The 22,449-nt window shown below is 33.2% G+C and overlaps 2 protein-coding genes across 2 annotated transcripts in view; both read right to left on the minus strand.

Annotated features, from left to right (window-relative positions):
• LOC106067456 (GDP-fucose protein O-fucosyltransferase 1-like) overlaps positions 1 to 12,659 on the minus strand; it is a 30,858-nt gene extending 18,199 nt beyond the window's left edge. Inside the window, exon 1 of the mRNA XM_056040658.1 lies at positions 12,426 to 12,659. Within this exon, the coding sequence (XP_055896633.1) occupies positions 12,426 to 12,465 (40 nt within the window). The 5' untranslated portion in view covers positions 12,466 to 12,659. The remainder of the gene's footprint in view (positions 1 to 12,425) is intronic.
• Positions 2,502 to 22,295, minus strand: LOC106071219 (uncharacterized). The gene is made up of 10 exons (XM_056040656.1): positions 21,990 to 22,295; positions 18,054 to 18,506; positions 17,123 to 17,489; positions 13,799 to 13,926; positions 12,968 to 13,160; positions 11,808 to 11,934; positions 11,451 to 11,570; positions 10,309 to 10,399; positions 10,026 to 10,149; positions 2,502 to 9,281 (listed from the first exon to the last, which is right to left on the minus strand). The coding sequence occupies exons 1-10, from the start codon at positions 22,053 to 22,055 to the stop codon at positions 4,192 to 4,194; spliced, it is 6,759 nt and encodes a 2,252-aa protein (XP_055896631.1). The 5' UTR covers positions 22,056 to 22,295; the 3' UTR covers positions 2,502 to 4,191.
• Between the last annotated feature and the right edge of the window lie 154 nt (positions 22,296 to 22,449).

Consider the following 22,449-nt stretch of genomic DNA (forward strand, 5'->3'; position numbering starts at 1 on the left):
ATCTAGTGGTGCATTAAACTTTACTGTCTTACAGATGTTCCCTACAGAGAAGAAGATGTTAGTTATACTTCCTACATGCTACACGTATCCATGTGTTAATCTAGTGGTGCATTAAACTCTACTGTCTTACAGATGTTCCCTACAGAGAAGAAGATATTAGTTACTTCTACATGCTACACGTATCCATGTGTTAATCTAGTGGTGCATTAAACTCTACTGTCTTACAGATGTTCCCTAGAGAAGAAGATATTAGTTATACTTCCTACATGCTACACGTATCCATGTGTTAATCTAGTGGTGCATTAAACTCTACTGTCTTACAGATGTTCCCTACAGAGAAGAAGATATTAGTTACTTCTACATGCTACACGTATCCATGTGTTAATCTAGTGGTGCATTAAACTCTACTGTCTTACAGATGTTCCCTAGAGAAGAAGATATTAGTTATACTTCCTACATGCTACACGTATCCATGTGTTAATCTAGTGGTGCATTAAACTCTACTGTCTTACAGATGTTCCCTACAGAGAAGAAGATATTAGTTACTTCCTACATGCTACACGTATCCATGTGTTAATCTAGTGGTGCATTAAACTCTACTGTCTTACAGATGTTACCACAGAGAAGAAGATATTAGTTAATTTCTACATGCTACACGTATCCATGTGTTAATCTAGTGGTGCATTAAACTCTACTGTCATAGGTTCTCGAGACTGCTTCAGGATGGCCGCCTGGTCGTGTGGTGTATGCACTCTGCCCTTCGATAGTCTCGATGGTCCAGACCTTGAACCATGTTCGCCGCTCTCCTGGAGGTTTGGACTGTAATAATCTTCAAATCTGAAGAAACATCCGAAACAAGTATAAAACAAAAGAAACCCCACTCCATGTTATAGGGAAGAATTCACATCCTAGCCAAAGACGATCAGATGGTGTCTGGGTCCTAGTATTTGGAATGAGAACTGGATCTCTTTACATGATATTTCATTAGGTTGTATTGTTCTAATATATTATCCTTCGTGTAGGCCTATTATTGCTCATTTACTTTTTTTAAGTCTCCTGTCCTTAAGGGTGTCTCTAAGTTGAGTGATTTTACTAACGGTGTTACTCTAGTCAAATGTGAAAGTTCTTCGGTAATAAAACTCACCAACGCTCTATTTTAATTGGATTCTAGTTTATTTTTTTCTTGAGTTCCAAATAAAGGACGCATATGTCTAAGGTAAAATAGCACCCCCCCCCCTTTCTCCTCCTTTTGTTTGATATGTACAAACTCTAACTAAACCGAAATACTGTATCTGATTTCTTAATTATTTATTAATATGAAAAGGGGTAACTTGAACTTAACATTAAGGCTATTTTGAGTTCTTAGTAGTTACATGTTGTATTGATAGTTGTACATTGCAGTGTTCATTGCTTTCCATGTTTATATTCGTATTATTACATATGCTTTGCAGCTTACAGTAATTCAGCTTTATGATGTAAATGTAAAGCGAACTTTAACATACATCCTTTACAAGTACACCCTTGCAGAGTTTATTTATCTTCTACATGGCAATAGCACAATAATAAAGAGTCAATACCGAAGATTTTATGCGTGGTTAAGCAAACCCTTTTCTTACCACATTTCTGTAACTATAACATCAAGCAGTTTTAATAGCTAATATTGTCTACATGTATCTACATTAAACATGTAAAATAATATTTCATCTTTTGGGGTATTTGGAATTACAGCTTATGAACATTTTATTGTCTTCTTTCGTCTGAATATGGCAACCTCACCGTGTGGTATGCGCTTCAAACAAACGGCTCCGAGTTTGAACAACTTCCCGAAACGGTCTCCTGTCGTAGGTTTAGGCTAGGGTGTAACGATGTTCATTTCTGAAGGAATATTTGAACTAAAACCGATGGAGTCACAAGCTTGTGGTCTGTCTAGAATAGTTGGCATCAGACAGCCAACCAGATTTTGCCTGCGTGTACAACTTCTCCACTTGCCTGAAATGGTGTACAACTTCTCCACTTGCTTGAAATGGTGTACAACTTCTCCACTTGCCTGAAATGGTATCATTTACTGAAAACGTTGGCCTATAACATTATTTTTGGTTTTGTCAATACATAAAGTGACGTCCAGCCCACAATTAAATCTGTGTACTGATTGGAAGCTTGAGTACAAGGACATGGTCATCCCTGGTTTATGACGATTGGCGTTTGGCAGTTGTTTTACTATCAGTAAAGAAATTGATTTTTTTTTCCTCAGCTGCATTCAATGCTATGTAATCAATAGCAAGGTATAGGAACTATTGTCTTTATTAATTAGAAACACAAATCACTGCAACAACAAGCAAAAAACTTTTTTTCTTTTTAAATTTCGAAGAATAATTTAATTGCACTGAATTTGAAATGTTAAAAAATCAAAAAGTATTTCCAGAAACACAATGAAACAAAAACACAAAATTGTGTTTTTAACAGCAAACAATTTGAAGTTTTATACAATAGAAGCCTAGCTGTTTTTCTCTTTGAAAAATCCCATGTACTAAATCTGTGAAGCTGGTCATATGTTCTGTTTATTGAGACACAACACAAACAGATTGAACATTTAACATTACTTTTAGAAAGTTTAACTCTTCACTGTTTATAAAGCAGAGGGATAAATTAAGACACCCCCTTACATGTCATCTTGAATCAAAATTTCTCTATAAAAAAGATTCTGATCTTTGAAAGTTTATAAACAAAAAATGAAAAAAAAAAAATCAACTTTCCAATGTTTGTAGGGGATAACACTTGCAAGATAGAAACAATCAAAGATAGAATTGAATTATAAGGGTTATTAATAACATAAGAGCAACCAAAATAGCTTTGACATTTATTTGATCCAACATAAGACAATGCCAACATATACAAAGTCTATTTAAAAAATTGACACCAATATCAGATGCTCTAAGAGGATAATAATTATCAATCTCAACCCTTGATTCTTATTTATGCTATATATATATATATATATACCATTCTGACATTCATCATTTCCACAATACATATCATCGGACTCACAACACACATCATCACTACACGTCATCAGATTGACTATAATCAGATTCACTATACCTATCATATCCTTTTTTCATGCTACTAACATCATTCTATAAGAAACAAGTTGAAAATATTTATATTTATATCAATTCAAATATTTACATTGTTTTAGTAACAAAGTGTGTCACAGAACATAGTAATGGCCTGATTTATAGGAATAAATAAACAAAGAAGAACATGACAGTTAAAAATGTAGTGAGTGATATGCAGCTTGGTCATGGTCTAAAACAAATGGCTTTTGTACAATTACCTGTCAAATCTTACATTTGTAAATATATTGTGTTTTTTTTCCCACACTTATAGGCTTGAGCATCAATAAAATGAACAATTCCATTGACCTACAGCCTTAATATAAACATATGAAAATATACATAAACATATGAAAATATACATCTTCAGGAAATGTGCAACAACTGAAGTATGCTTGATAGTACTTAATAGTTAAGAACAGAATGAATCCTTTCCATCAGTGTTCTATGTGAAAGTTTGAGCATCCAGAACTTTCACAAGCGAAATAACCACATTTTTTCATCTGTTCAAATTTGTGCAGAGGTCAGTGGTCTGGTGTGTGTGCACTATATAGATCTAGTCTGTTTAGGGAGACAGCAAGTTTACCTTGAGGTCTTGTGACAGAGCTTGGCACTGTACATAGGGATTGTGAGAGCCAGGTGGCTGTTTTATAGATCTGTGTCAAATCAATGACTGCAATCTTGTTAAAAGTACAGATTAGTAGCTCTGGCTTCTGTAGACTGATCACATAATGCCTCACAATGGTGAAACCCTGAGGCTGTGAGGTTGTGGTGCATGTTCTGTGCAGGTAAAAAGGAAGCTGCATCTGTTTAGCCCCACATTTAGTACTTGTAATGTGAACAAAATAAAAAGCCATTTGGATTGCTCATCCTTACATTACTCCATTGAAAAGATTGTTTATAATCAGTCAGTATGTATAAGCACAATCACAACTTCAGTTTTATGAAAAGATTGTTTACAATCAGTCAGAATCTGAAAGCACAATTACATCTCCAGTTTTATGGGAAAATGGTTTACAATCAGTCAGAATCTGAAAGCACAATTACAACTCCAGTTTTATGGGAAGATTGTTTACAATCAGTCAGAATCTGAAAGCACAATTACATCCCCAGGCTTTTTGACACCAGGACTCTTCGTTTCTTTTGAAGCGTTGACAGAACTCAAACTTTGCACTGATAAAATGACAGGTGTTGTTGTTGGGTTACTGTTTTGGTCTTCAGTGTCTGAATCATCTAGAACTATTTCAGTCCCATCTAAGTTTCTAACAGGCTGCCTGACGTTCTTCTTAGAAGGCAACTGAAAAGGTCTACCTCTTCCAGCAGTGTGAGAAGTCGGTGGTCTTTGTTGACGAATGTTAGGAGAGCTTTGCCTGGCAATGTTGACAGGAGAGGATGTGGAAGGACTGCTTCTAAAATACGGTGACACAAGCATCCTCCTGTCAACAAATTTCTGTCTGTTTGGAAACATAGCACCAGGATTTGAAAAGGGTCTTGGTGGCGAGTTCATCTGGAATGATCTGGAATTCAATCTAGGGCTTCCAAAGCTGGAGGGTGGCTGAATTCTTGGAATGGGGACTCTTGGACCAAGGCATGGCAATGGGTTGGGCATACGCTTGGCACTGTAAGGTGTGCTACTGGAAGCTAATCGCTGGCTAGTCTGTATTTGGGTCGAACTAAACCTAGACACATTTTTTAATTGCCCTCTGCTAGAAGGGCCTAAATATGTTGAGTTTACTCTTGTGGAGACAGTGCTCATTTTATTCCCCCTTATCGCAGTATAATTCTTAAATACATCTTGTCCTCTAATAGCCTTTGAATTTTTCATACTAGGTGCGTCTTGCCTTAAAATTCTAGGTCTGATGTTAGTTTCAACAACTTGGACATCTTCATCCTCACCAGCTGATGTAGGTTTCGACTTCTTGACTTTATTTAATAAAGGCTCGTGATAGACTGAACTAATAAGTTCAGTAATAAAGTCTGCGTCAACGTGATGTTTCTTGGCAGGAGGTTCAATATTTTCACAGCCAATTATTTCCACATCACTACTTTTCTCCTTGCTCGTGCTGGCTGCTGGTTCTGCACTATCAAAGTTGTCTAGCTCTGAACTTTTCTTTCTTCTTTTCACAGCAACAGTTTTGGATGTGCTGCCTTCACTGTTTGATACTAAAGCATTCTTGCTACCAACAGCCTCTTCAGTATCATTATCCAAACATTCTACATCTTCCAGATCTGGCATTACTTCTGCCACATTTTTACTGCTTGTGTCATCATGCACGCAATTTGTGACGTCTGAACTTTCTGCATGACTGGGCTGAACAATGGAAGATTTACATGAAAGAGCACTGTTTAGTTTGTCCAGCTGCTGAGAGACCCATAGTCTATCTTCTTCTTTTGTCCTCTTGGACTGCACCCTTCCGACTGCATTGGACAACTCTTCAATGATTTCAAGTTCATCTTCACAGGTTCCAGTTTGTGGTTTATCTGTATTTTTTTCACTGTCATTGTCTACAATCATCTTTTCTGATATCTTGATGTCCGTTTTATCTGTTACATCTGTTGTGGGTGAAATTGGCAAAGCTGCGTTAGCTTTGCTGTTGTCTGTATTAGCTAGTAAACCTGTTGTAGGTGACATGGACAGTGCAGAGTTGTCTGTTTCATCAGTAACATCTTCTAAAGTTGTCTGACCAACTAAGCAATCTTCCTTATCTTTAGTTGGCGGCAGCACATCATTCTCTTTCACTAAAATCTCAGAGCTTTCTTCTTTTGATAAATCTGAACAAGTGATCTTAACAACATTTCCTTCCACTTGCTTATCATTAGTCACAGTATTTTCGGTGGAACATGAATGTTCATCTTGAGAAACATTCTCTACAAGTTTATGATCGATCACCTTTTCTTCTGGTGCTGAGTTCTGAATGATCTGATCACAAATACGAAATATAGAGTTGAAGACATCATCATCCTCACAGTCCTCCTGTAAATCAGCTAAAGTAGATTTTGGTGTTTCCTCTGAGTTGTGTGCCGTAGAATTCATCTCAGGTTTATGGGCAACACTATCAGCTTGTTTCTCATCTTTGTTAATCATTTCATTGGCTTTTTTCACATTAATAGCTTTGTCTTTCAAGATATCAGCTTTTGTATTATTTTGTTTCTTAGTGTCGACATCAAATAGTGTTGTCTCAAGGTTTTCATTACCCATTTTTTCTTGACTATTTTCATCCTTCCTGTTTTCTGCAGGACTTTTGCTATCTATCTTTAAGTTCTCGTCACTTGTTTGCTCAAGGTCTTCATTCTTTTTTTCTATGTTTTCATCTTTCCTTTTCTCTTCTATCTTTTCATCATTTGCTATTTCAACAATGGTTTTGAAACTTAATTTATCAAAAATGTCATTTTTCTCAGTGTCTTCAGTATCTAGTGTCTCAGTGTGTTCATCTCTATGTTGTTCTGTGTTTTTATCATCAATTATTTCTGTGTTTTCATCATTGACTTTCTCATTTTCATCATTAATTTTCTCACTATTTTTAACACTAAGCTTCTCATAGTCATCATTAATTTCCTCAGTGTTCTCATTATTAATTTCCTCAGTATTATCATCCTTAATTTCCTCCATAATATTGTCAATAATTGTGTTTGTGTCCTCACCTTTTATTATCTCCTGTTTGTTTGTATTACAGGTTCCTAAAACTAAGTTTTTATTATCAATTCTTGGTTTAGTTTTTTCTTCAGAAACTTTTCCTCCAGACTGTAAGTTTAAATTGACTGAAGAATCTGAATAACTTTTCTCAACATTAAGACTTGCATTTACTTCCTCAATATTAACATTGTCAATCTTTTTTAGAACAACTTTAGAACTCACCAATACATCACACAATGTTTCCTTACTTTTGTCAACCTCAATAGCCAAATGTTCTTCATTTGGAGGACTTCCTTCAGGTGTTGGTTCTTTCATGTTTACATTGGCCATAGAGTCGAGTGACACTGAAACATCTGCTACTATTTTATCATCCTTAAAATTAATGTTTAAAAGTTCAGAAGTTGACTCTGCTATAATCAAAACATTCTGATTAGCAATATTAGGGTGTAATGAGTCTGTTTCGTGGAATGTTTTTATCTGTTTCTCAGGATTGGTACCATGGAGTGAAACATTTTCAATTTCAGAGGTTTCAGAAGTTTCGATTAAAGGGTTGTCTGGAAATGTTTCTAAGTGCATTGGCGTAGAAGGAGTTTCTGTAAGGGCAGTTGAAGGATGCTTTGTACAGTCAGAGGAAGGAAGCACATTTTCACCTGTCTCATTGACATTGTCCACAGATTTGTGACTTTCACTGATATGGCACTCGCTTATGAAGCCTGATGATTGCTGACTATCAGTTATATAGCACTCACTGACATTATCTGTTGGCCGGTGACTGTCACTCCTCAGGTACTCACTTATTCCTGGGACATGTACAGACTTATCAGTACCATTATCTGATCTACTAGAGTCAAACTGCATGACATTGTGACTGGCATCAAGGTCTATAACTTCTTCCAAAGAAGGAGACTCAGAGAAACCACAGCTCTTTTGGTTGCTTTGATTCTCTAAAAACAAATTTTTACAACTAGATACTATTTTATTGTCTTCTTTACACACCCTCTCACTCTGAGCAGAGGTAGACACTTCTTGGCTAGCCTCATCAATGACAATAACTTTCTCTTTTGGTGGAGATTTGTTCCTACTCATTTTCTCTATTTTAGCATGCATTTCTTTAGCGTCTTTGAATAATTTTGTATCATTGGACAGCTCATCAATATCTATAACAGAGTCCTCATTGACTTGATGATCTATTCCACGTTTTTGTTTGCTCTGATGACTGATGAAGCTGTCATTTTCAGCAGCCAAGGGGAGACCAATGTCAAAGCTTTCATCATCTATCTCAATAGTTATCTCCACTTTGTCTGCAGATGCGAAGTCATCCTCATGATTTGTTATAGTTACAGCTTTATCCTCACTAAAAGCTTTTGTTTTGAATTTATTCCCATGAGGTATGTCAATTTCAACATCTTTCTCTTGTGAGGCTAATAATTCAAAATCAGTATCCTCAGGAGGTGTTATTGGTATAAATGTATGCAACAAGTCTTTCTTACTTTTATAAATGTCCACAATGTTATCAGGATTTGAATAAAAGCCAGATTCTGTGGGCGAGACAAATCTACGCTCATGTTTTATCTGTGTGGTACTAATACTGCCTTGGCGTGAAGACTTGCTAGTTGCTAGGTCTAGAAATTCAGTGGAATGAGTTGGTAACTTCTGAGATAATGTTCTATCAATAGTAGCGTTTTGGTTTAACAAGGCACTGCTTGCAAGGTCCAGAACATGTGATATACAAGTTGTGACATTCTGCTGACCCCTAGAGTTCATTACACCATCAGAAGTTGGCTCTAGTTTGATTTCTGTGAGCTCAGCATTAGATTTCAGATTGTCATCATCATCATCAATGTCATCTATGCTGCTACTCAATGAGATAACACTGATAGGGGAAGCTCCCCTGGAACTCTCGGAGTCTACTTCGGATACACTGTCCTCTATCACCATGATGTCTTCATCATCATCCTCCTCTTCCTCCCCACTGCAATCCGACTCACTGGACTGATCCTCCTCATCTTCTTCATTCTCCATTGCAATGTCATCATAGCTGATGCTGTGGAACATCTCTGACTTGCCAGATAATGGCAGTGTCGATGTTTTGCGAGCAGTGAATTTAATGTTGGGGCCTTTTAGAAGAATGGCATCCTGCATACTCTGACCTGAACCAGATGCTAGGTAGTTCTCTTTTCCTAAGGTTGGGAACTTGTCCCCAGACTTGACAGGACTTCCCTCTAATACAAAGACACTTTCATTAGTAACTGAGGAATCCTCCTGGGCACCACAAAGTTTATCATCATTATTAACACACAAAGATAACGGGTTTAGGCCCAATGCTATGGCAAAAGATTTTACAGTAGAGTCATCACTGTTTGATTTTAAGTCTGTGTCAGAGCTGCAAGAATGCTTGTTGAGTTTTTGATTAGAGTATTTGTAAGTTGATTTAATAGGAGGACTTTCTGACAACCTTGTTTCTTTCTGTATTTTTTTGCTTGAGTGAGAGCATTCAGAACTTGTTGATCTTTGTTCATCTTTATCAGAATTCTCTGTAAACATAAAAGACTTATACAAATTATATGTTTAAAAAAAAAAGGATTCTTTTTATAAAAACAAAATTTCAGTGTATTTCATATTTGAAACATTGTTTTGCAACTTGGCTGAAAATTGTCTTAACAATTTAATCCTTTGACCGTATTATAAGTGAAAAAGCTTTGGTCAAAACATAATGCAAAGAAGTTATCAAGCATGTTGGTCTGATGAAAAATTAATTTTAAAAAATCTATTCTAGCAGTATGAAATGTAGGGAAGTTATTTTTCTTAACATCATTTAAAAAATAATTGTTATAATGATTGCACATCTAGTCTTGTAAACATTAAGTCAGGTAATGTTAGGTCTAGGTGTTGGTCAGCAAAACATCGAAAAGACCTTAAACATGTTTTGCAAACAAATCGCAGATTATATTCCAAAGAAAGTTCAAAGGAATTTCTTAAAGTCTTTTTAAGAGACTATAAAGATAAACAAAACAAGATGTCGGGGTCGTTGGTCAGTAGTTATTGTCGAGTTCTTGTCCCTTGTTTGATGTAAATTGCGTTCATTCGATTGAATTTGAAGATCTCTCATCAAATTTATTTGATTTGCAGGTGTGTGCCTGAACTGAGAGATAATTACAAAAATAAATATCAGCCCTCAAAACTAAATAATGTACAACATGCCACATGTATTTGGCACCTCAGAAAGTAGAAAGAGATATCTTGTACAAATTTCTTAAAAGATTTAAAATGATTTGTACCCTCATCTTCTTCCATTAGCATTTTATTTGTTTTTCTGTGTGTATTTTCTTCTTCTTCATCATCTGAATCTTCTTCAATACCATCTGTCTTCTCATCCTGAAGCTTCGAGTATTTAGCTATAACCTGAGTGGGAAAACAAAGTCAAGTCAAAATTTATTTAAATCAAGAATGTTTTAGCAGTCTGAATCATTTTAAATAATGATGTATAAACAGTCTGACACATTTACATGAAAACAGTTTGCTATTCTATTAAAGATAACACACAAAGCAACAGCTACTTACATGATCTAAATTAGATCTTGCAACTTTCCTGTTGCTGTCTAATTTTTTTCTAAATTCTGGATCTGTCAGATAAGGATCTGTGTTACTATTCCTGTTGAATGCATAATAAAAACTTATTGAGGCCTTTTTTTTAAACAATGTTCTTTACTAAACAGCAACATTTTGTAGTAGAATATTTGTATCTCATATACAAAAAAAACTAAAACTTTTGCCGAGTAATTCAGTGCTCTATAATTTTGGTGCAATTTTTAAAAATCCCCTATGTAAAATATATAGTGTAAAAAATCCTTTCCAGACATTGCAATCTATGAGCAGATGATGCTATGGTCATCTGTTTCTACAGCCAATGGTTAATGAGAGTGCTGTGTAACAAGCACAACAAAAAGCCACCTTTACTTCAAAGCATGTCAGGTACCCAATTAGAGATGGGTGGACTCAGGGACATCCTCAAAATTCCAAAATTCAAAATCCCAGTTATATCCTAATTGTGCTAGCTAGTTTCTGGGTATTCGATCACTTACACAAGGTATAATAAAAAAAAACAACATGCTAACAAGTAGGTATTTTCATGACCAGTGATCTCTTTTTATTTAAAATAAATTCACATTCTGCATTAGATGTACAAAATATTACACAAGTTAAGAAAATTTCCTATTCAAATGCAACAACAAAAAAAAAAAGGCATACAAAATGTTTTTTTTTTTTAGAATGTATTACATTGGTCTATCACAAGTTCTTTTTTATTTTTTTTTTTTACCCACCAACTATATAAACAAAGTACTAGGTTGTAACAGACTGAAATTATTCATGATTAAAGACAACATTTGGTATGAAGCTATTATAACTATTGATAACTATTGTAACTATTGATGAAATCCTGTCACCAAATATTTCTAATTGCCTCTTCAACATTGGACTACATGTAAATCACAAAAAATTAATGAGCATCCATAAGTAGAGATTGCAAAAGTCCCCCCCCCCCATCATGATGAAATGCAACTTACTATAAAAAACTAAATCTATTCCTATGTTAAATATAGGAAATTTCTGCTGAAAAATAAATAACAAAATGTATTCATTAACATTGGCCCTATTTTCTCATGGGCCTAATTTGTGGGATAACTGTTAAATGTAGGTTTTACCGTAGAAAGTCGGTTTGTCTATTTCCAAATGTAGCAATGAAGTCTTGATGCCTTCTGTGCTGCAGCATCTCACCAATATCAACAAAAGCCTCTCTTGAAATGCTGTCTATACTTTTAGAGCTACAAACAAGATAGTAATGTCATTAAAATGTTTCTTAAAGGCTATGATAACAGATCTTACTCAAGTAGACTTTACTATGATTAGGCAGATTCCAGGAAGGATTAATCAATAAAATTATTAATGTAACCCTCAATAAAATTAAGCCTTACTCAATTAATAAATATCTTTAACTTGTATATCACAAAAAACTAATATGGTATTTGGATTAATTAATTTAATTGAAAGCTGAAACAAACCTTAAATTCATTTTATACTTTTTATTAGTCAACTTCACAATATTTTTTATATCTGTAAAATCTGGAAATATTTTTGTCTTGTTTAAAAATCTCTCCAGCCTTTTGTTGATTTCTTTATAACGAGTTCCTGAAAACAAAGAATTTTTATATTAATGTTAATTTAAATGAAAATTTACCAATAATGATTTGAGTACCCCCAAGAGGGCATAAGGCCCCATGACTTAAGTAAAACAGAAATGATTTTTTGAATCAATCTACATCTCAATATAGGGTCACACATGATAGCACATTCAGTCCAGTAAATTGATTAATAAAGTAGGTTAGAATAAGAACATAAAACTAAAATGTTATTTAACCTTGGTTAGGCCAATAATAGAATATGCATCCTCTGTTTGGGACCCCTCAACTCAAGAAAACATTAAGAAACTAGAACAGACACAAAATAGAGCAGTGCGATTCATAACAAACGAATATTCACATTTGACTAGAGTAACACCTTTAGTAAAATCACTAAATTTAGAAAGCCTTCAGGACAGAAGGCTCAAAAGTAAAGTAGCAATAATACATAAAACACTGAACCATAATCTTCAAATACAAAAACAAAATTTAATAAAATACTCTGAAAGACACAAAGATAAAGGCACATTCCTCGTCCCATATGCTAGGACAAATTTGTACAAATACTCCTTCTTCCCTAGTGCTATCAGAGCATGGAATGGGTTGCCTGAGCTAGCCAGGAAAACCAGTGACTTGGCAGAATTTAAGTCATTGGTTAATATGCATGACTAAATGCATGACGCGTAGGACGTAATCATCTTCTTTTTTGAAGTAACGTCTGTATTATATAAGATAAGAAGATAAAGAAAAGGTAAAAAATGTAAATTTTAGAGGTCCAGCTTAACTTCAAGTTGAGACAATAATCTGTTGGCGTGTAAACAGATACACTGGCCAGCAAAAAAAAAATATTCACAGAAAGGGTAAAAGATTATTGTAATTTCTGGAAAGGTCTTTTTAAAAAAATAAGAGAAAGACACAGCTAGCTATCAAGTTCATAGTTGACCAGTTCATATCAAATTATTGCACTATACAAGCGTAACAATAACAATAGCAGACTTTTCCAGAAACAAACTTAAGAAATAAATGTTAAAAGTTAAAACTACCTCCAAATTTAACTGTCCTCTCTACGGGTCGACCTGTAGTCACTGATCGCTTTGTAATTTTACATAACATATTCCAAGCAGCAACAAACTTCTTTTTGAGCTTGTCTTCATAAATGTAAGGAGACGTCTCTTCATCCATGTGGTCCAATGATAATTCTTCATTTTGACACTTTTCTATTTCATTACGCAGAGACTGTAAAAGAAAATAATCCTAATCAAACATCACTTTTAACATAATGTGATTTAGTGTTCAAACCACCAAACATCTAATTTAATCCAATAGTTGCCAATTATGGTTACTTATTCAATCCAGTGTAGTACCACGTGATAGAATCTACAAACATGAAAACATATGAATAGGTAATGAAATTAAAACCTCTATAAAACTATGAGAAATAAATTTAAAATTATTCCCAAACTTCAATCACCAAATATTAAACTTTTCAGTTGTATGATCCACCATTCATTTTCAGCAATATCTCTGAATGATGGCACCTTGTCATCATGTTTAGAAGAAGATAATAATTTATTCAAGGATTTAAATGATTCTGATGAGATGTTTATCTTCAAATAATTAAAAATGTCAATGTGAAAAATGAAACCAGAGATTTGGGCTAGACCTAGATGTGAGTACAGGTATGCATGATTCTAAAATTGCATTAAAGCTTTGGTCCAAGACCAAAATGATTTTTTTAAATTGCAGATTGAGCATTTGGTCATAAGTACATATATATACTATTAAACAGCTGAATTAAATGAACATTATTCAGTATTTTGTTCTGGTCCTTCTAAAGTTTATAATAAATGCTAAAATATATTTGACTTTACAACCTCTAAAAGATCCTCCAATTTTTTCACATGTCTCTGATGTTTAAGATTCATAACTTCATTTTTTTGAGGGTCTTGAAATTCATCAGATGAGTCCTGAGCTTTGGAATCAGCCTTGAGTGTCTTGGCAGCTGAATATAAACAAAAACAAAATAATTTTTAAAACACACACACAACAACAATAATCCCCTTTTTTTTTTTTATTTAGTACATTCATGAGCTAATAATGATCTTGAAATAAATAATATGACATTTCACCTTGGATATTTGCTTTTGAAAACAACTGCATATATGGATCAATTCATCCGTTTCTAATCCAAATTTTTAAGTGAACATGTTTCTATTTTGCCTTTTTCTATTTATTATTATGGCTTAAAATGAGTAACAACACTTAAGAAAAAGGTAGAAAAAAGTGAAAGACCAGATTAGATTCTGGCAAAAACTGCTAATCCTAAACCCAGCAACACCATCTAGTGGCAGAGTTGGATTCAAGTAAAAAACCCAAGAGAAGTGAAGGAGGACTGAGGCCACTCTAAGGTTGTTTCATTGAAAGAAGCAAGGCAAAGTGAATAAAAGATGATACTATTTTACTTCTAACAGTTTATAATGACAGAAATAAGAGAGATGAGAGTGTCTGTTTGAGTTGTTTCATATGAGGATACAATATATATATACAGTTGACTCTTGATAGTCTGATAGTTATGGGAACAAGGTGTCAAATTGCTGAAAATGCTGGAATACAAAAGGTTAGGTGAACTTCAAATAATTAAACATATATATATATATATATATATATATATATATATATATATATATATATATATATATATATATATGTGCAATGTCAAGAAATTCTACATGTATTTATGATGTAGATTTATAAGATATTCGATTAGACTTTCAAGGGTATTTAAAATTTACGAAAAAAAAAATTATTAATCTAAAAATACAAAAGGTGATTTCAGCTCTTAAGTACTGTACTAAATTTACCATTTTCAGTGATGGGAAGTGACTTTGCAAAAACTTTAGGAAATTTTGTAAGCGCCCCCCCCCCCCCCCCCCGTTTTTTAACTGGCCTGTCGCGGCGACTTAAAAAAGAAAAATGTTGTATTACATAACATTTACACTGCATTGAGCATTACTGCACACAAAATGCACTGCATTGAGCATTACTGCACACAAAATGCATTCATGGCACTATTCCTAACTATTGTTTGTATATATATATTGATGGGAGGAGAAAGCTTTTTGCAGTCTGAGCATTCTATAATAGATAACTGCTTTACAGATATTGTAACAACTTCTTTCTCAAACAACTCTAAGGATTAAATGTGTTTGAAAAACATGCTTGAGTTTTGGAAATACTTCAAAAGTATGAGCTACACTTCTGTTTGTTTCACTAATTATTAAACTTTGTACAGGAGAAACTGTTTACTAAGCTTTGCACATGAAGTCCACCAAAAATGCTTTGAAAAGCTGCTGAATCTCAGCTGAGTTCTTAAGCATGATGAGCAAGAACAACCAGATGAGGAGCAATGCTTAGAGGAAGAGAATGTTAAGCATTAAAACTTCATGATATTGAGGCTTCCTAATGTGACTCTTTTTCATGCTGATACAAGTTGTTTAGAAGAAGTGGATCTCTAACACACTGGGCTTTTATAGCATTAGTAATGATTAGTTATTAGTTAGAGAAAATTTTAAAACTTTTATATTAAAATATATATATATATATCCCTCACTATAGATAGATCTATAATCTAGAGCTACTTATATTTAATAACTTGACTCTAGATCCAATATATTATTATTAGATATCTACATTCTATCAGGCTTATAAATACTCAGTAACTCACTATAGTTATAGTCATGTAAAGAAGTTTAAGAAGGCCTACTTACTACTATATAAAAAAAAAGTATATTCTATATATTAAAATATATAAATCCTGATGGCCGGTACACGGTAGGTCTATCACAGTATCACTCTATTATTAGATTTAGATGATGAGTAGATCTAGATCTTATTATTATTATAATAGATTAGATCTAGATGTCTAAATCTAATCAAATCTAATCCCATTTGAACTCATGGAAGTCGGCAGGCAGGGTTCAAATTAGAAAAATCTAGTGGCCATCGTAACAACAGTGAAAAAATAATAGATCTAGAATTGTAGTAATAGCGGCGATTAGCGCTACATACCGTCATGATACGTAACATAGTGACCGGGCATCATTCATGATACTCTTAAGTTTAAGTCTAATCAGTCTACGTAATACTTTTCAAAAGCTGGCAAGCAGCCATTGAAGTCTAGATGCTCAAGATCTAGATCAAAAGTATTCAAATTAAAGAATCTAGATATCTTATCTAGAATATATCTATCTAGACTGATTCAAACCACTCTAGTCTGGACCGAGATCTAATCTAGACTTATAAGACAATACGGTAACACAAGATTTTTTTAAAAAATAGAACTTTAACTGTGTCAAAAATCTTATTTCGCATTCTTCCAAAAATGGAAAAATAATAAAATCGGATTTTTTTTTCATAAAAAAAAAAAAAAAAAAAAAAATCGGATTTAAAAAAAAAAAATGTCTGGAAAAACTTCGGATTTTTTTGCTAGAAAATCGGATCAGAAGAAATTATCAATTGTCGGAAAATTCCCATCACTGCATTTTTCAATTATTATTTTTAATTTCTTCTATAATCACAAAAATCTAAATTAACCTGTATAGTTAATAAAGAAATACATTTCATGGCATAACAGGATCAGCAATTTAATGAAATCATCATTTCTATTCAGATGTAAATCAGACCTTGTTTATACTGGGTATTTAATAAAATACGAGCCAAAGTAAATGGAAAGGTTACTATATTTAGAAGCAGACAAGACATTTTAATTAAAGTAAATGATGTTAAAATATTGCTCAGTGGGTAGTATAAAAAGAAAATATTTCTAGGTTACCAACTAGTACTTGTGTTACTGTGGATACTAAATTGAAACAGGTTTTATAGAAATTTAAAAAAAAAAGTCAGTATAACACAAACTTACATAGAAAACTTGATATTAATGGCAATACATTTATTTATTTTTATAGTTTTTTTTTTGTATTTTTAAGTTCTTGTATTACACATAGAAGAGAACTATACTTCAAATAGAAAGTAAAGATAAAAGAAATGAAACTAAAACTAAAATGCTATCAGTATAGTTCCATTAGTGATAACACGATATCTAACTAAAGAGAATTTACTTAAGAAGGAGTTCCCAATTGGACCACATACAAACTATAACATTTTAGTGTATTTCATTATAGTTATATTTAGCTACTCACATTTTTCTGCTGAATCACTACTGGATGATTGAAAACCCTTGTTGCTGGTACTAGGAACATAGCTTGACAAAGTTGTCAAAACTGCTCGTTTGGATTTAAGAGGTGAATGCTGCTGACAGTCTGTAAGTCTCACTGAAATGTCTTTGGTGATCACTTCTTCAACAAGACACACCCTGTTACTGGTTTCAACCAAACACTTAGTACTATCCAAGAAGTCTGAATGACCAGTTGTGACAATACTTGAAGTTTCAGTAGCAATCAAGGGACTGGGGTGATCCTTGTTTAACAGACAATTATCTGGTACTCCAATATCCAATGGCTTTTCCAAGTTTGAAGTTTCTACACAATCTTGACCAGTCTCAAGGCTCTGGAAAAATGTCATTTTTGATTCGTTAGATGGATTATGTATTGTTGTATCACTAATGGATGACGAACTAATTATCTCTTTGCTCCGGGTCCCATCAGCTGAAATTGCACCATAACAAGTCATCTGCTCAGAATAAGATCTAATTCTATCAAAAGAATTGTTCCCTAAAAATGAACTATCTGCACTGGTACCCTCTCCGAAAGCAGCACTGCCGTTTTTTGAGCTATTTTGTTCTGATCCTCTTATTGCAAGATCGACAGAGTAATTTTTACTTGCTGAACTTCTTGCAATAAGGTGAGAAGAAACATTAATTTTCTGAATTCCCTGCAGTGAAGATGAGCCAACATTGACTATTGTAGTACACTTTCGCCCATGAGTTTTAGTTTTGATTACGGTTGATGAATTCGAATGCCCTGCACTTAAGGTACTTTTCACAAAAGAGATATTGTCAGCTACTTGTCTGTCTACACTAGTCTTCTGCTCATGATTAAGAGACTGGTGAGTGTGCAATGTCTTAACAGAACAATCATTATGAAAATAGCCTAACTCTTTAAATAGACTTACTTGTTGTATCTCATTAGCCACACTGATTTCCTGAAGACTGTCTGAAATGCCAGTGGTGATCCAACAAGCTTTGGGCTTCTCTGGGACAGCTTCAGACATGTCTGATTCAGTTACCTCTGTTTTTACAATAAGCACACTGCAAGGCAATAATTTAATACTTTTATGTGGTTGAATGTCTGAGTCACTATCTTCAGACAATTGTTTTACATGCTCACGTTTCCTTTTTTTAACTTTATGGTGTACACTGTGAGCTTTTAACTCAGTCACCAAATCTTTGAGGTGGACAAATAGACGTGAGCGTTCCATCTCCATATTCCTCTGAGTGTCTTTCAATAACGTAGCCATCATTTCAGAACTACGATACTCATCACTGCAGGCTTCATATCTTAACTTGATAATATCCAGAAACTTTGGGTCTTCTTTAGCCAGAGCTTGAGAACAGAAACTCATAAACTAGAAGACAAAAACAAAAAGGATGGTTTTTTAAATTTAAAAAAATGTAAAAAATTAAAAAAAAAAAAAAAAAAAAAGCTTAAAAAAGCATAGTTGTATCAATTGGTTTGGATCAGTTATAATTAAGTCTCTAATAGATCTAGACCTACATAAATAGATCTGTGTGATTAGAAATATTTTTACCAATTGCTATATATATAGATAACAGTGAGCATATAGATGCTATCTTATTAGATTTGTATAAGTTCATCACAATAGATTGCTTAAATTAAAATATTTTGGCATTTTCGCATCAGTTGACTCAGGATTTTCTGATTGGGAGAGAACAAACTGTAATAATAAATGGCTCTAAATCAACACCAATAACATTAACCTCAGGTGTACCTCAAGGAACAGTCTTAGGTACACTACTATTTTTAATTTACATAAAAATGATTTACCAAATTGCATGAGTTCAGGAACAAAAGTCAGATTATTTGCAGACGATTGCATAATATATAGAACAATTAAAACAACATAGACTATAGGTAGGCCTAAGAAAGTTACATACAAGTTTGGAGTAGGCCTATGTTTGTAGTAATTGTAGCGGATCCATGGAATCTGTAACACTCCAGATCTAGATCTAATCTAGATATTGACTGATAGTGATATAGATCTAAATCTAATCAAGACATCTAATGTAGATTTATTCTATTTTTACTCTGGATATTTTGCATCTAAATATTGTAAAAATTGATAATAGGTCAGAAAAATTCTGATGAACTCTGATATTAGAATAAACACCAAACATGAACTTAAATCCTGTAAAAACAACTCAACATTGACACACCCTCTACAAAACTAAGAAATACAGTTGATCCTTGATAGTCTGACACATTTAATCCAGCACATTCAGTAATCGGATGCAGCATTAATGTATGCTTCAGTTGCACATTATGCCTGTTTTGACATTTAAGCCTTGCCTCTTTTCCTGTGCTTCTTGCTATGATAGTTGTGATATGTTCTTGATTGTTTTTCTAAGATTACTATTACAATTATAAATTTTTAAGTTGAAGTTTTTGTTACAGTAAGCAAAGTTGGCAAATAGAAGCATAAAACACTAGCTTTAGCTGAACATTAGCGGAAAAATTATTAAGAGGTATGGCCGTGGTGAAGCTCACACTGCCATTATTTCTGTTTATGACATCGGGAGAACTACTTTTTATCAGATCATGCAAATAGGGAATCCATTGAAGAGAAAACACTTAAATCGAGTGACTATTACCAAGTTAAAGAAATTTTTGCATTTAATTTTTTTAGATCAATAAATTAGTCTTTTTCCTCTATTGTTTATTGAATACTGTTTATAAAGTCTATCTTTACATCACATTAACAATCATAAATGTATTTTTCTTGACATTTACGGCTGAATTCTTTGGATTAAAATTTGATATAGTTCACAAGAGTGAATCTGTTATCTATGTTGTTGTTATTTAAATAGGGTTTATTAGAGATAATTAAAATTGGATGGCTGCTTGGGTTGTTTCATCAGGGGCGGACTGGCTATATATGGACGTTTGGGCAAATGCATGGTGGACGGGTACCCAACTGAAATGGCTGCATAGATGCTACTATGGCACATATGAAATTGTTAAACATTTTATTATATTCGCTTATAAATTGACCAACTGAGAGTCGTGTTTAAAAACAAATCTTTCACAGACTCTACAGTGTAATAATATTGTAATATAAACACATTTTCCAAAATAGCCTTCATTCGTAGACAGTGCTACTAGTAGGCTTCATCCTTTTAGGGCCTACATACTTAGCAATTTAAAAGTAACATAATAAGGCCTATATTTCTTAATAAAGATATAGAGTACTATATGCATGCATAAGTTATCAACACATTATCAAACTTAACATAATGATTTAAGGACAGGTAAAGCTAGAATTGGATGCCCATCATATGTTATAATTATACAATTTATGGGCCAGATTGTTGGATTGTATAGAAATGCCTGGTACGATTTTGACAAACACTCCGCCTCTGTGTTTCATGTTTTGTGTGGTATGTGCTCTGGACTGTCGTTTGATAGGATGTTATAATAATCTTCAAATCTGAAGGAACATGTTTTATTCATTTTTTTTAGTTAAAAAATATATATCCACTATAGAATAAAAATAGAATCTAGATCTAGAGTAAATGCTTAAATATATTCTTAACACCTCATCAAATTTTCCTTTGTAGAAAGCGTCACTTTTTTTTGTTTGTAATTCATTTGTTTTATGTTTGGAGCCAAAAATTGACATTCCGGGACTGCGTATGTCATATTTTAAATAAGTTTGTGTATTTTTTTTTTAATTTTTCCAAAGCAGATGGCAGTTTTTTAGATTCTCTGTAACCATGAATGTAAAGCTATAGTTTTAACCTCTCCCAGCAACTCACATCTATAAAAGGGATGAGGGCTAGATTGTGAGCCTGTTTGATGGTAACAAAACGAACATCCAAATTATGAAAAGATAAGGTACCATGGATAGGAATTAAAAGAGAGAGAGAATACATGTAGTTGAAAATGTCACGTTTTTTAAAATTATATTATAATAATTAATTTATAGATCTATAATCTATATTGATTTATTTCTTGTCTGTTTCTACAAATAGATTATATAGGAATATAAATAAAATAAATTATAAATGAAAAAAAATATATATATATATATAAATAGAGAGAGATAGAGCTGTCTGTGTATGAGGCCATAGACTATAAATACATATTCCAAAGAGAATCTACTTCTTTTTATACAATATAAATAATTTTAAAAGAACACAAATATATTTTCTTAGCAATTACATAGTGGTGTTCAGCGAGGGTGATCAGTGTTCAATGAAAAGGAAAGTATACAAACTGCGTTCAGCGTAAGGGAATGAAGTGACAAAATTTATTTCAAAATATGAGCAGTAATACATAGGAACATCTATATAGCTATTTTTATTGTCCATTAGTTGGAGAAGAAGAATCTGCTTTCAAATTTTTGTAAGTTAAACCTTCACCAATAAAAAAATATAATAAAAATTTGACCTAGTTTCAGAAAGTCGGTGTTCAGGTATTAGAATCTACAATAAATATTATTCTAATTTTTTAAAATCTAGAATAAAATCTAGATCTTGTAACAAAGATGTTTTGTAAACATGTTTCGATTTCGGATGTTCCTTCAGAGTTGAAGATAATTTATTTCCTAGTCCAAACCTTCCGTAGGATAACGGGGGATGGGAGCGGACAGGCAGGATTTGAACCCGGGACCATGGACACATGCCTCACATGGATAAGTCCAAATGACAATCCAGCGTGCAAACCGCACGACCAGGCAGCCATCCACTACTGAGACTACTGGAAGTACTTGATTCTAGACTAGACTTATAAAGTTATATTTAATATTACTTATAATTTTTATATAGATTATAGAATCTATAATTCTATATCTAGATTAGACAAGACTCACAAGAGTGTAAATATCCACTTGTAAACTTACTTCATCATAAACTTTCTCTGCCAAGTTTGGTTCCATTTTTTTTTTTTTTGTGGATTTGTAGATCTAATTGTTGTTGGTTAGCAAATGGTGACGTTTTAACACTAGATCTAGATTTTAATACATTCTAGATTTTTTTTCTTAAAAAATTTTGTGGATCACATTATTGTTTATGTTACAACAGTAGTTAAAGATTTAAAATAGTGCTAATAAATAGATCAAAAACAAAAATGATATCAAACGAATCCAATAATATGAATCCACCATTTTTATAATCAACGTTGTGTACTTCCTTTAATAAGAATGACTATAAAATTGAAACCCTAGAATTTAAAATATTATCGAAACAATCTTTTTAAACGCGAACATTATAGGCCTACTCATGGAACTCCATGACTGTATATGACCAAAAAAATTAAACAAACATAAAGAA

The sequence above is a fragment of the Biomphalaria glabrata genome, chromosome 9 (assembly GCF_947242115.1).
Source record: "Biomphalaria glabrata chromosome 9, xgBioGlab47.1, whole genome shotgun sequence".
In the NCBI taxonomy this organism is placed as follows: Eukaryota; Metazoa; Mollusca; class Gastropoda; family Planorbidae; genus Biomphalaria; species Biomphalaria glabrata.